The sequence below is a fragment of the Oryzias melastigma genome, linkage group LG11, assembly GCF_002922805.2.
Source record: "Oryzias melastigma strain HK-1 linkage group LG11, ASM292280v2, whole genome shotgun sequence".
Taxonomy (NCBI): domain Eukaryota; kingdom Metazoa; phylum Chordata; class Actinopteri; order Beloniformes; family Adrianichthyidae; genus Oryzias; species Oryzias melastigma.
This window is the reverse complement of record NC_050522.1, coordinates 22,909,087-22,922,296: the sequence shown is the minus strand read 5'-3', so window position 1 is coordinate 22,922,296 and position 13,210 is coordinate 22,909,087. Positions and strand designations below refer to the sequence as shown.

General features: G+C 35.3%; 1 protein-coding gene, 1 long non-coding RNA gene and 1 gene segment (V, D, J or C); all 3 read left to right on the top strand.

Annotated features, from left to right (window-relative positions):
* Positions 1 to 1,887: 1,887 nt before the first annotated feature.
* Positions 1,888 to 2,741, top strand: LOC112162535. The segment is given in 2 exon segments: positions 1,888 to 2,316; positions 2,431 to 2,741. Coding segments are annotated over 2 exon segments (363 nt in total).
* Positions 2,742 to 3,718: 977 nt separating this feature from the next.
* On the top strand, positions 3,719 to 5,085 carry LOC118599351. Its single transcript, XR_004948656.1, has 2 exons — positions 3,719 to 4,514; positions 4,665 to 5,085. It is a non-coding gene; the product is annotated as an uncharacterized LOC118599351 (long non-coding RNA).
* A 3,483-nt stretch (positions 5,086 to 8,568) lies between these two features.
* The window catches only part of LOC112162533 (carcinoembryonic antigen-related cell adhesion molecule 5), a gene marked incomplete in the record, with an annotated part of 30,950 nt that continues 26,308 nt past the window's right edge, over positions 8,569 to 13,210 (top strand). Inside the window, 2 exon segments of the mRNA XM_024298331.2 lie at positions 8,569 to 8,726; positions 8,904 to 9,227. Coding sequence (XP_024154099.1) covers positions 8,681 to 8,726; positions 8,904 to 9,227 — 370 coding nt within the window.

The window sequence follows — 13,210 nt, the reverse complement described above, 5'->3', positions numbered from 1 at the left end:
AAATGAATTCCTAATTTTAAAAAAAATCAGCTATAATGTCTTCCAGTCCTGGTTCAGAAAGTGAACTTGTCTTTAAAATCTGTCATTTTTTCAGGCGTAATCCAACTGCTCCAATTAAAGGAAAGTCTACACCAGGGGTCTGCAATCTTCAACACTGTAAGAACCATTTGGGTCCATTTATCACTGACTACAACCTTAAAAGAGCCCCAAAGTCTGTATTTACTCTTTTAGAAAATGACACACTGGATTGTATTATGTTTTAGTTGCTATGATAAATATTAATGAACCATTTTTTTTCTTTTTTACATAAATAAAACAAAGAGAAACATAATTGTTTTTTTAAATTTAAAATATTTTTTTGACTTTTGAAAGCAGTTTCTTTGACTTCCTTTCAAAATAAAAGACACCCTGGTCTTAAAGGATTATCTCAATGCAATAGTTGTATATTTAAATAAAATACACCTCTTATTTTATCATTTGTGTTGCATCTCTGCCAGAAATTCATAAATCTTACAAGCCATAGTTTATTCAGAGCTAATTCAGTTGCTCTCATCATATTTTTTGAACCATAAAGTGGATTTAAAATCCTTAAATTTGTTCAAAAATGGAAAATCGGTTCTATTTTCCGGCTAAAGTAGAAATTCTGGTTGCTTACTGGCCTCAATTTTATTTCTTGTAGTTTGTGGTGTTCACTAATCCGTCAAAATGTTTAATTTTTTTTTTTCCTTTTCTATCATGCTTGAGTTTACAACTCAAGTTTATATTGTATGTTTTTATTAATGAATAAAAATGAAAAAAAATAAAATAAAATAAAAAAACTTTGGTTAATTATGAACCCAAACCATTTGATGAATTGTTAGAGAATTAGAGGTATTGTAGTCAGATCATCGTGGAGTAGTATTGTTCTTTAATCAAATAAAGAAAGTTTGAATAAAGTTGAATTATTTTACTTCTAATTTACATTTTACTTTACAGTTACTTTTTGAAATTAAAATGTGAATTTTCTTTCATCAGAGAGCCACAATAGAGGGGTCAAAGAGCCTCATGTGGCTCTGGAGCCGCAGGTTGCAGACCTCTGGTCTAGACAAAACACAAATTAGCAATTGTAGATAAATATGAAAGCTGCCATTTTTAAGAAAGATAATTGAAGAAGCTTTTTTCCATCAGCTAAAGGAATTCTTAATTTAAGAAAAGCTGCTATGATGTCTTCCAGTCCGACAACCACAGCACTGAAACGGCTCTGACCAAAGTGACTAATGACATACGTTTGAATACAGACAGTGGAAATATGTCAGTGCTAGTTTTACTGGATCTCAGTGCTGCGTTTGATACAGTCGACCACGCAATACTACTCAGACGACTGGAAAACTGGGTGGGTCTCACTGGGCCAGTACTAAACTGGTTCAAAACGTACTTAGAAAACAGGAAATATTTTGTGTCAATTGGTAACTTCACTTCTGAGCCAATAGAAATTACATGTGGAGTGCCCCAAGGCTCCATCCTGGGACCACTTCTATTTAACATCTACATGCTCCCACTGGCCCAGGTTATAAAGAACAACAACATTAGTTACCATAGCTATGCAGATGACACACAGATATATATTAGACTGACACCAGGAGACCGAGGCCCTGTACAGGCTCTTGGTAAATGCATTGAGGACATTAATGACTGGATGTGTCACAACTTACTTCAATTAAACAAAAACAAAACTGAGGTTATTGTCTTTGGGGCTAAAGAAAAAAGGTTGGACGTCACTACAGAGCTTCAATCTATCCAAATCTATCTAAAAACTATATTCTTTTGCCCCATCCATGGAGTCCTCTGCCTTCAACCAACAATGGGTGTGACAGACTTCTATGACACTTAAAGGGAATAGTGGGTTCGGATGATGGATGGGTGTTTTCAGTTGGTATTTTACACTAAATATTAAAATATAAGAAAGAAAGACAGACAATTTTTTTTTCTTTAAGATCCTGGTGTTTCTAAGAACAACTTGGTGGGCATTATCCCTTTCTTAATTTTGATGAAGAGCACCTAACCTTATTAAGACAATCGTCCAATGACGGACATAGAGTCTTGATTCCAGAGTATTTAGACTAAAGATTCCAAGGTGAAGATCCAGAGCTGCTGAGAACAGCTGCAGATGACTGACTCAGTGTGTTTGCATATGTGTGCTGCCTCTCTGCTTCCAGCAGTTAAGAGCTCAGTGTTGATCAGTGGCTGTCCAGACCTTTCAGAGACACTGACACACCTGCAGCACAATGAGGATGTCACTGACTCTGCTGCTGGCTGTCCTGGAGCTCCTTGTTCAGGGTGAGACTCTCTGCTGGAAACGTGGATTCATCAGCAAACAAACTTCATCACAATTGTTATCTTTCTATAATCCGGGTTTATCTCAATAGATGTTTTTTTTTTCCTTTTTTCCAGGTTCTTCAGGTGAAATCTCTTTGACTCAGACTCCTGGATCTCAGTCTGTTGTTCCAGGACAAACTGTCTCCATTAGATGTCGAGCCAGTTCAAGTATTAGCAGCTACCTCCACTGGTACCTTCAGAAATCTGGAGAAGCTCCTAAACTCCTGATATATTATGCTACAACTCGTCAGTCTGGAGTTTCTGATCGTTTTAGTGGAAGTGGATCTGACAGTGATTTCACTCTGACCATCAGTGGAGTTCAGGCTGAAGATTCAGGAGTTTATTACTGTCTTCAGTCGGGTCACAGTTTTCCGTTCACACAGTGAAACAACATCGTACAAAAACCTCTTTCAGCTAAAGAGGAACTGATCTGAATGAACAGCTGCACTGAAAGGAAAAAGAGACGTTTGTTAAAGACCATAAAAGTGACAATGAATGAAAAACTTTTCTTCTCTCTTCATATAAACATGAGTTCAAAATTGATACTTATGTTTTTCACTTTTTATGCAACTTCTTTTTTTAATGTAACTTTTATTAACGTTGAACTCTTTAAACAAACACTTTTCACCTTCATCTTCTGGTCATATTAGATCTGCTAGAGCAACTTCAAGAACCAAATTTAAATAAGCAAACGTATAAATATAAACTCAAAAATACATATTCTAGCCACATTAGCTTCATTTGAAAAATGAAAATACTATTGTACTGAGACCACACATCACATATAAATGCATATAAATGATGAAATCTTTAGACCTGAGAGTTTGATCTGACTGAATCTAAATTTACTCCTGGGGCAGAAACATGACGTCTGGTTGTGTTAAAATACACGTTTTGCACATTTATAAAGTGATTCCACATATTCATTCATTATTTACTGATTTTACTTTAAAACTTTTACAGTAATGTTCAATTTTTTGAATCTTCCTCACAGGATCAATCTGATTCCGTCGTGGTCGATTGAGGTCACGGACCATAATCCTCGTCACTCTTTGGGATTTGGCGAGGATAACCAGCCCCTCCTGTCCAGGTCGCGACAAATACACGCAGAATCCTGTGCGAGAGACCAAGATTGTGGCAGAAATTTGTTGGATCCAATGAAACAAAGCAATGTTTTTTTATATATATATATAAAGAGAGAGAGAGAAGTTTTATATATGGATTTTTAATTTGCATCATTAATTTTTACCAAGGCTTTTTGTTTTATATTTAATAATGATTATTATTTCTATTATTATAATTTTGCTGTTTTTATTAATAATTTGGAATTTCTTGTGTGTTTTTTTTCTTTGTAGTAAATTTATTACATTTAATTCTCATTGTTTTTATTGAACTAAAACCATTTTATTTACCATTAGTTTTGCTTTTATTTTTAAGGCAAGTAAAACACATTTTTTACTGATTTTTTGTGTTATTTAGAAAACGTTACATCAAGATCATAATTTATAGAAAGTCTTGGTTTACTTCAAAGTCTTTCAAGTTTTTATCTCAGAATGACTAAATGTTTGCATAAAAAGCTTTGACTTAAATCATTATATGTAGTATATCATAAATCATTTAGTGTAATATCTCCAAAAGTTTCTCATCTGTTATTTTAAGTGTTATAGTCAAATAATAAATAGTGAAACAAATATTGAAATATGTAAAAATGATTTGTGCTACATAAATTTGAACAAACAGAATAGGTTTTTTTATCCTTTATCAATGCTTTTAGTCAAATAATATGTTCACATGACTAAGAATTACACTTTCTTTATTGTAAAATGTAAATAGATTTATTAATATCGATAATATAAGAGTTAGAAAACGATTTGGGGACGTCTAGAAAGTTGACGTGAAATTAACTTATAACTGCAGAAGATAGATATGTAAAGTAAATCTCCGAGAACTGAGAGTTCATCATGCATCAAACGGTTTTTACTGCTCAATCTGTTCGAAACACATTTTATTCTTTCACTTCCTCCTCTGAGTCGAGTATCCATGGCAACAGATATCCACGACTGATGACCCGTCACGGCAGACAGGTTTCTATTCTAAACATAGTCAGCTCTGAAAGTAACATTTCCCTAAAGCTACCAAAGGGGAATATCTCAATTCAGGTGAGTTTGTTCATCATATTAGATTATTAATTTAATTTAAATAATTTACTAACACATTAATAGCATTTTGCTTAAAATAAAAATCTGAGACTCACCCTTAAAACATTTTTTTTTTTCTGTCATTTTGCTAAATTGACTTCGATTAAAAAGAAAGGAAGACTGAGAAGGATGAAGAAGAAAGGATTTCATGGAGGTGGATGATGCAAAATGTGCTGCCAAAAAACAAAAACAGATATATTGTGAGCACAGGATGTCCTGAGGCTGAAGAATTCATACCAGCTTCTCCTGAAAAGAGTTTGTTGGTCCTTCAGAAAATTTACAATTTTTCACTTTCAAAAAAAATGGATATCTGTCGCCCTCTGCTGGTAGAAGAGCAGCACTGACGTTTGCTCTGTGACAGTATTTTTTGTTAATTATATAATTTGTTTAAATGTAGATTTCTAAAAATGTGTCAATTTTATGTGTATGTGTTTACATAAATCGAATTGAAACAAAATTTTTCATCAAAAGGTATGAGTGTATTTTTAAGAGAACCTAAAAGCTTACAAATAAAAATAATAATAAAAAAAAACTAGAGGTATCCAAATTTAATCTAAGAGGTCAAATGTAATCATCAGCAGCTTTAGACTGAGCATTTCTGCTGTTGGTGGGATTTCTTCACTGAATCCTTTGATGCATTGAGTGTGTCTTAAGTGTTTTTTTATTTTATTTTTTATTATTATTATTATTTTAACGCTTACTGAAAAAAAACTGACACTAAAGTTGTTCAAACTGAATATTATCTTAACCTTTTTTTTTTTGGCTGCTTTGAAGACCCCAGAGACAGCAAAACACCGAAGCAGCCTCTTCCTGACGAACAGGGTTGCCAGATAGAGAGCCAGTTTTCCAGCTCAAACGTCATCAAAAAACTATCAGATCCCCCGAAAAAAAAAAAAAACAAGTACTTGGTGATTGCTAATTTTCATTGTTTTGCGCAACACCAACAGGCAAAATCCTTCCAAAAACTAATATAGTTTTTTTTTTTTAAATGATTTGTTGTATCTTTATTATTTTTCCCTAAACATGGTTGCCAGTGCACTTTTATGTCAGATCAGAATGGTAAATAAAGTACAGACAAATGTGAAGTAAATGGAAATGAAGAGTTTGTGATAAAAAAAGTCTAGAATATATAAGAAAATATTAATGAAACATTACATTATCAGGATTTGCTTGTTAAACTAAAGGCGCACGCTTAACCCAGTTTATATGGGATTACAGTATCTGCCGTGAGCTCAGTGCTTCTTGACCTGTATTAAAAGAGGAAGCATGCGAGTGACAATAAAAGAGATTACAAGTAATACATTTACAATTTTTTGTCTTGTAAATTTACATGTTTTTTTTCTCGCAAATGTATGACTTCTTATCTTGTAAATTTACGTATTTATTTCTTGTAAATTTACCATTTTTAATCTTGCAATTCTACAAGTTTTCCTAATAAGTTTCTTACTTTTAATCTGGTAAATTTACAAGTTTTTTTCTTTTAAATGTACCATTTTTAATCTTGTAAATTTACCATTTTTAATCTTGTAATTCTACAAGTTTTTCTAATAAGTTTTTTATTTTTATTCTTGTAAATTTACAAGTTTCCTCTTGTAATTTACCAATTTTAATCTTGTAAATTTACGCATTTATTTCTTGTAAATTTACAAGTTTTTTCTTGTAATTTACCAATTTATTTCTTGTAAATGTACCATTTTTAATCTTGTAATTCTACAAGTTTTCCTAATACGTTTCTTACTTTTAATCTTGTAAATTTACAAATTTTAACCTTTTAAATTTACAAGTTTTCCTCATAATTTTTTTGCTTTTAATCTCGTAAATTTACACGTATTTTGTTGTAAATTTACCATTTTTAATCCTGTAAATTTACAAGTTTTCTACGTAAATTTATGATTTTTAATCTAATACATTCACAAGTTTTTTCTTGTAACTTTACCATTTTGAATCCTGTAATTTTACAAGTTTTCATCGTAAATTTATGACTTTTAATCCACTAAATATACATGTTTTTTCTTATAAATTTAGCATTTTTAATTTAGTAAATTTACACTTTTTTCTTGAAAATTTACCATTTCTAATACTGTAAATTTACAGGTTTTCTTTGTAAATTTATGACTTTTAATCTAATACATTCACAAGTTTTTTCTTGTAAATTTACCATTTTTAATCCTATAAATTTACAAGTTTTCCTCGTAAATTTATGACTGTTAATCTCGTAAATGTACATGTTTTGTTTGTAAATTTACCATTTTTAATCTTGTACATTTACACAATTTCCTCTAAGATTTAGGATTTTTAATCTCGTAAATTTTGACTTTTAATCTCATACATTTAGCATTTTTTTCTCGTAGCCCTAATAAAAAAATAAAATAAAATAATGGCAGAAAAAATGTAAAATGTCCAAAAGTTTTTGCTCTTCTAAAATACACGGTATGATTTTCAGCTTCAAATGTTCTTTTTTAAGGTTTAATTTTACAATTTAAAAAACTTTTTTATTTCAGTTTCAACTTCTTTTTTTTTCGTTTTTAAATCTGATTTTTTTTTTTTTTGCTTTTTTCTTTTCATATGTAGCTTTAATAAAGTATTAAAAATATCAAAACAGACTTTCTTTGTTTCAGACAATAAAGACATTTTCATAGTAATCTAACTTTTTCCTTCTTTGTGAATTGGTCCTAATACTCCAACATAATTCATAGATTATTAGACACATTTTTGATTTTAGGTGCCTCTCCTGACCCCACGTCTCTGGTTGAGATGCATTTCAATAAAGGACCAATAACCGCTGAACCGTCCACCGCCTCAAACCAATTTAATCCAGAAAATTTAGAACTAAAACTACCCAATCTGGCAACTCTGCATTGGAGAAGCTTGAGGTGAGGTGCACACTAAGGGATGTGAGCAGGCCCCGGCCTGGGCTGCATGGCCATCCCGCCATGGCGCCTTTGGCAAAACGTAATTTCTGCTTATTGATCATGTCAAACTTTTGAGTTATTTTATTTATGGTTTCAATTATTACATTTTTTACATGAAAAGAGTGGTGTGTTAAACTGTAAATAAATGAATAAAAATCACTGGAAATTGGTGCCCCCTCCAGCAGATGGTGCCCTAGGCGGCTGCCTATGCACAGGGCTAGCCCTGGATGAGAGCTTCTTATACTTCAGGGAAGATAACAGCTCAGAGTCTGATGTCTATCAAGACCAAAGATCAGAAGGTAAAAGAGACGGGCGGCCATTGTGAGGAGAGGTGTGACCCTCTGTGAGTTTCTGGGTGTTGTCATGTAGTAGTACTTGAAATTTCAATAGGTAAAGACAATTATTTCTCAGACTTTGAAAGAAAAAAACTGCTAGTATCCTTCTGCTGCTTCTCTATACAGAACATTGTCTGTACCTGGTTCTCCTTCTGCTCAGCTTTTAACCCAACAGCTCTTTAGAAGGTCATAAAAAAAGCATTAACCAACCTCTCATACAGAAAACTCTTTCCATTTGAGCCTTCAGGCAGACGATGGAGCAATAAAAGAAAATTTAAAAATTTCTGCGTTGCTCAAATCGATGAGTCTTATTTTTTTTCTTTTTAAAATTTTTCCCTATTATACATGTTTGAATAACCATAATGATTCATGTTTTTATTCCAGGAAGTTGGTGGGGGTAGTGTGATAATGCGGGGTAGTGTCTATTTTACACTTTCTAGTGAAAAAAATACCTTTTTGTGTTGTATTTTATTGCATCTGTTGAAGTAAATCACTGATATTACGTTTGTATTTATTATATAGTCATAGCTAAGCATAAACTGTTTTAATTTGTTACAAAAAATGTGTAATTCTCTGCATATCCAGCAGGTGGCAACAACATTTCACAGAAAATGACTTTATAATGTTGTTAAAATGTAAATATACATTATTGTTGATCAATATATAGCATATATTTCTGCCTAATTCAAGTTTATTTTTATTTATAAAATAAATAAATATATATATTTTTTAAAACGAGATATTTTCATCATTTGTGTGGTCGTGTGAGGGTGCGCGCGCGCTCGCTCACCTTCTCTGGGTGTGTCCTCACAGAAGCCGCAGGTACACGCACTCACTGCTGCATTTTTTCCTGTCTTTGCCGAGACTCGAACCGTCCAAGATGGATCTGCTCCTCTTTAACTTGCTCTTCCTCCTCTCTTCTGTCGGTAAGTGTGCGTAACGCGTGCGTAAAAGGAAACCATCGCTTGATCCATAGTGCGCTTTTGCTTGTGTTTGGTCAACAATAAGACAGTTATGTTTCACTTTGAATGCCATTCTTTATTACTTGTTTATAAAAAGTGCAGAGACATTTCTGACGTGTGCGTTCTCCTCTGTGCCCGCAGGGATCTGTCTCGGGCAGAGCCCACTGCCGTCCGGGCCGGTGGACGCAATTTTGGGGAAAAATATCACCCTGGAAGTTCTGATAAAGCTTAACGGGGCTGATAATATTGCTTGGGGTTTCAGTGATGGATCAAAATTGGTCCCTATACTTGGCTATTCAGCAGGAAGTGTGAGGGTGATGGACTCGTACAAGGGAAGGGCCTTCCTTGATACCACCAATGGCTACTTGACCTTGACGGGACTGACAGCGAAGGATAGTGGTGATTACAGCATCAACATCATTGGAACGCAAATAGCCTCTGGGGAGATCAAACTGCGGGTTTTGGGTGAGTCCTTTTGCATTCAAATGTCAGATTTCTTGTCACCTCCCTTCTCCTCCTTATGAAAGTCTTCCTGCTTTTCCTGACCCCCCCACCTACTTTCCCATCATACTGCTGTTTGTCTTATAACTTAATCCAAAGTTGATTGTTTGAAGAGACTAACTGCCCCCCAGTGCTCTCACATATCTGATGTACATACATATAAAAATGATTTTAGTAAACTTGAAATAAACTCGACGCTGTTATTTTTTTAAGACCCACTATAATCCTCTTTTTATCTATTATCTAAATTACAATAATGCAGATTTTTGACAAAATCATAATAATACAAAAAAAAGGGTTAGTTTCAACATAGTTTCTGCAGAGCGGCGGTATTTAACTAGAAATTGTACTGTTCGTAGCAAACCCCGCCCCCTTTAAAAAAACAACAAATATATAAATTTGATTTATTACAGACAAGTCAAACAAAGGACTTAAAAAATATATAAATAAAAAAAAGTCACAAAATAAATTCAATAAATATATGTTTGAAAATCCTCTAAATTATCCACAATTACCATTTCACAGAAAGCTCTGTGTTTCGCAGCTCTCCCACTAGCTTACAGCCCCAACTACTGTATTTTATACATCACAAATACAAAATTTAATTAAAGAAATATTCAAAAAAGTGCTAAAAACACATTTTTTATTGGAGGAGTTTCAGCATGCTGGGATACCTCAGGGCGTGGCTCTTAGCTTCATACCTCCATGGCTGTTTCATTTTTAATGAATAATATGGTGGCTATAAATAAGGAATGAGATCGGCAGGACGTGGGAAAAAAGGCGAACAAGTTTGTATGCAGTTTTGTAACTTAAAGAAAATGTATTTCCTTATTTTTCCTTATTTTTCTCCTTTATGTGTTTTTTTTAATTTGACACATTTTTTCCCCCTAAACTCAGAAACGAACATGATTTAGTTAAGAATGATGGTATCCTTACATTGTTGCCACATTTTAATTTTTTTGTTTCTTGCGTTTTAACAAACCGCTGACTGTGTTGTTAAATTCACTTTACTGAAGGATCAAATAATCAGATTTACAGGAAATCTTTCTGAAAATATCAAAGAACACAGTAAATAAATGTACACATTGTGTCAGATGACTGTTTTTTTGGGGCCAAATTCACTTGAAATTGTTGAATCATCAGGAAAATCCAGTTTATGCCCAAAACCCAGTCGAAGGCTGTTCTTTTCTGCCTCAGAAATCAGCAGAAAACGCCTCATTTACTTGTAAAAAGCAGCAGAAGTCTTCAAGTTCCCCGTCGGAGCCGGGTGCCACTCCTTACATTTTTTTTCCACACCCGTCCCTGTTGCTTAATCATCTTTTCCCGCCAGAAACGATTGCTGCAACAAGTCCGGCAGGTCTCTCTGAAAGTGGTTCGTTCCAAAGGTTCAGGAGCACAAAAAGAGGTTCTGTGTAAGCCGGGCAGATCTGAGGAGGAAAGCATGAGGAGTTCCACCCGTTCTGAGCTGGATTTCCTCAACAAAGCCGCCTCTCCCTTTAATCTCTGCAGATATCTGCACTCTTACTCAGCCCATTATTGAGTCAAGCTTTAGTATCCGTCTGCACTTTAATCGAAGGGGACGAACGTTGTAATCAACCTGCTTTTAGAATAAACTTAAAAAAGAGGGTTGTGGATACTTAATACACGCAGCGTTTTTTCTGTTTCAGCTAAATGATGAGCTCATCGCTACGACAGATTTGTGCGTTGCTCCTCGCAGGACGATGTCGGATAAGATCTGAAAGGAGGAAACCACCTGTCTCTGAGCGCTCCTATCAGACCTGCAGGATCAGGGCTTTACAACAACAAAGGCTGGCTTCTCAGTGAATGCTGGTACAAAGATCTTTAACCAGCAGACGTCCCACTCCGATGAAAATTGCAGTTTTTTGGTGTTTGCAACATTTTTTTGTAGCATTTTTCTAATGGAGCCACAATTTGCATTATTGCTTCATTTAAACCCTTGAATTAGGAGCAGAGACAAAAAAAGCTAAAAAATTTGTTATAAAGAAAATAAGTGGTAGAGTGGTAGAGTGTTCGCCCTGAAACTGGAAGGTCGTGAGTTCAAATCTACGGTTCAGTCATACCAAATACTCTAAAAAACGGGACCAAATCCCTCCTTTCTTCACACTCAGCAATTCTTGAGACACTAAACTTGGTGTCATATAATTACTATTGAACACAAAATGTGATAATTAATTTCTCCTCCATGATCAATTTTTAAACATTTGGTAATTCCATGTACATAGAGCCTGAAAACAAACCAAGAAACTTGCGTAGAAAGAGTTTTGAACACAGAAGTTTACTCGTTTACGTTTTTCTTCATTCGTCCATGAGTGTGTGTGAACGTAGCTTTAGATTGGGCGTGTACGCGAGTACGCCGGTTCACATTAGACGCGGAAGCACTGCGAAGCGGCGCAGTCCTCCGTGATTGATTTGTTGCCTGGTCTATTTTTTTTGGCGAGGCGCAAATGATCCGCGGCAATTCTGGTAGTAAGTTATATAAATGACAAAATCCGGTCAATTTTCAAAATATGGTAGATGGCGTATACTTGTACAGCTCTCTCTACCCTTCTTCGAAGGCCCAAAGCGCTTCACAGTCACATTCACACACTGGTGGTGGCTCCGCTGCCAAACACTGGCGCCAACCTCCCACCAGGGGCAATCTGGGATTCAGTGTCTTACCCAAGGACACTTCGACACATGGGTGGGCAAGGCGGGAATCGAATCCACAATCCTCTGATCAGGAGTCGACCGCCCTGGCGCCCCAATTTAACCAATTTTTCCCCATTAAAATACCATGATTGACAGAAGCGATCATATTTTTGTGTCTAAATGGACTGTAGAGATGGAAATAAACACATAAAAAATGAACACAGACACTGAGACACGCACATTCTGTGTAATGCCAGGTATACACCGCTCGCGGAAGCGCCGGGGAATGGACCCCGCTTCAGCTCTGCACCCAGGGTCCTCCGGTAGTTGTTTCGTCGTCTGTTCCCATTTTTGCATGAGTGATCGACGTCAATTCAGGGAGTAGGTTACACCAAGACTCAAGAGAAAATCCAATCAACTTTCAAAATATAACCAATTTTTCAAAATAAAAATACAGCGGTTGAAAAATGCAATCACATTTTTGTATATTAACAGACTGTTGAGATGAACAAAAACTCAAGAACCAAGTAGACACACACATAGTGTTACACCAGGTACACACCACTTGTGGAAGCGGTGCGGATCAGTATCCGCTTCAATTCTGCGCCTTGTAATCTGTGGTGTACAGTAGTTCACACCAGATGCGAAGCGCCGCGGTCCTACACAGCATCTGGTCTATTTTCTTGTGCGACCCGCGGGTGATTTGCGTCATTTCTGGCAAGAATTTTCGTTGGGATACATGGGAAAAATTGGGTCAGTTTTCAAAATATTAACAAATTTTCACAATAAAATACAGTGATTGGCAAATATGACAATTTTTTTTGTATCTAAACAGACTAAAGGGATGAAAATAAACACACCACACACAATTAAACAAACAAAAGAAAAACAGGTAAGACAAACGCATACAGTGTTCCCCCTCCCCACATATTCACGGATTTTATGTATTTGTATTTATTGACAACTTAAGATGCTTGTATGAAATTTTTGCATTTAAAGGAGGGGCTAAGGGAGAAGGAGGGGCTTGCCCTCCGCTCTCTGGAGGGGATTGGTAGATGATGGCAAAAAAAAGCTCTAAATAAGCCAAACTGAGCAGAAGCTCCTGTCGACCGTCGCAGAAAAATGCATCACTTCCGGTGTGAACCAGGCATAACATGGAAAGTAAGGGGGCGGGGCCTGCACCAACAGGACTACCCACAACTCACCTGTAATGAACTCCTACCATCTTGCAGAAACTATGAAGACAACACCGATTTTTTTTAAATTTTTGTTAAAATTGGCAAAAAAAAACCCCAAAA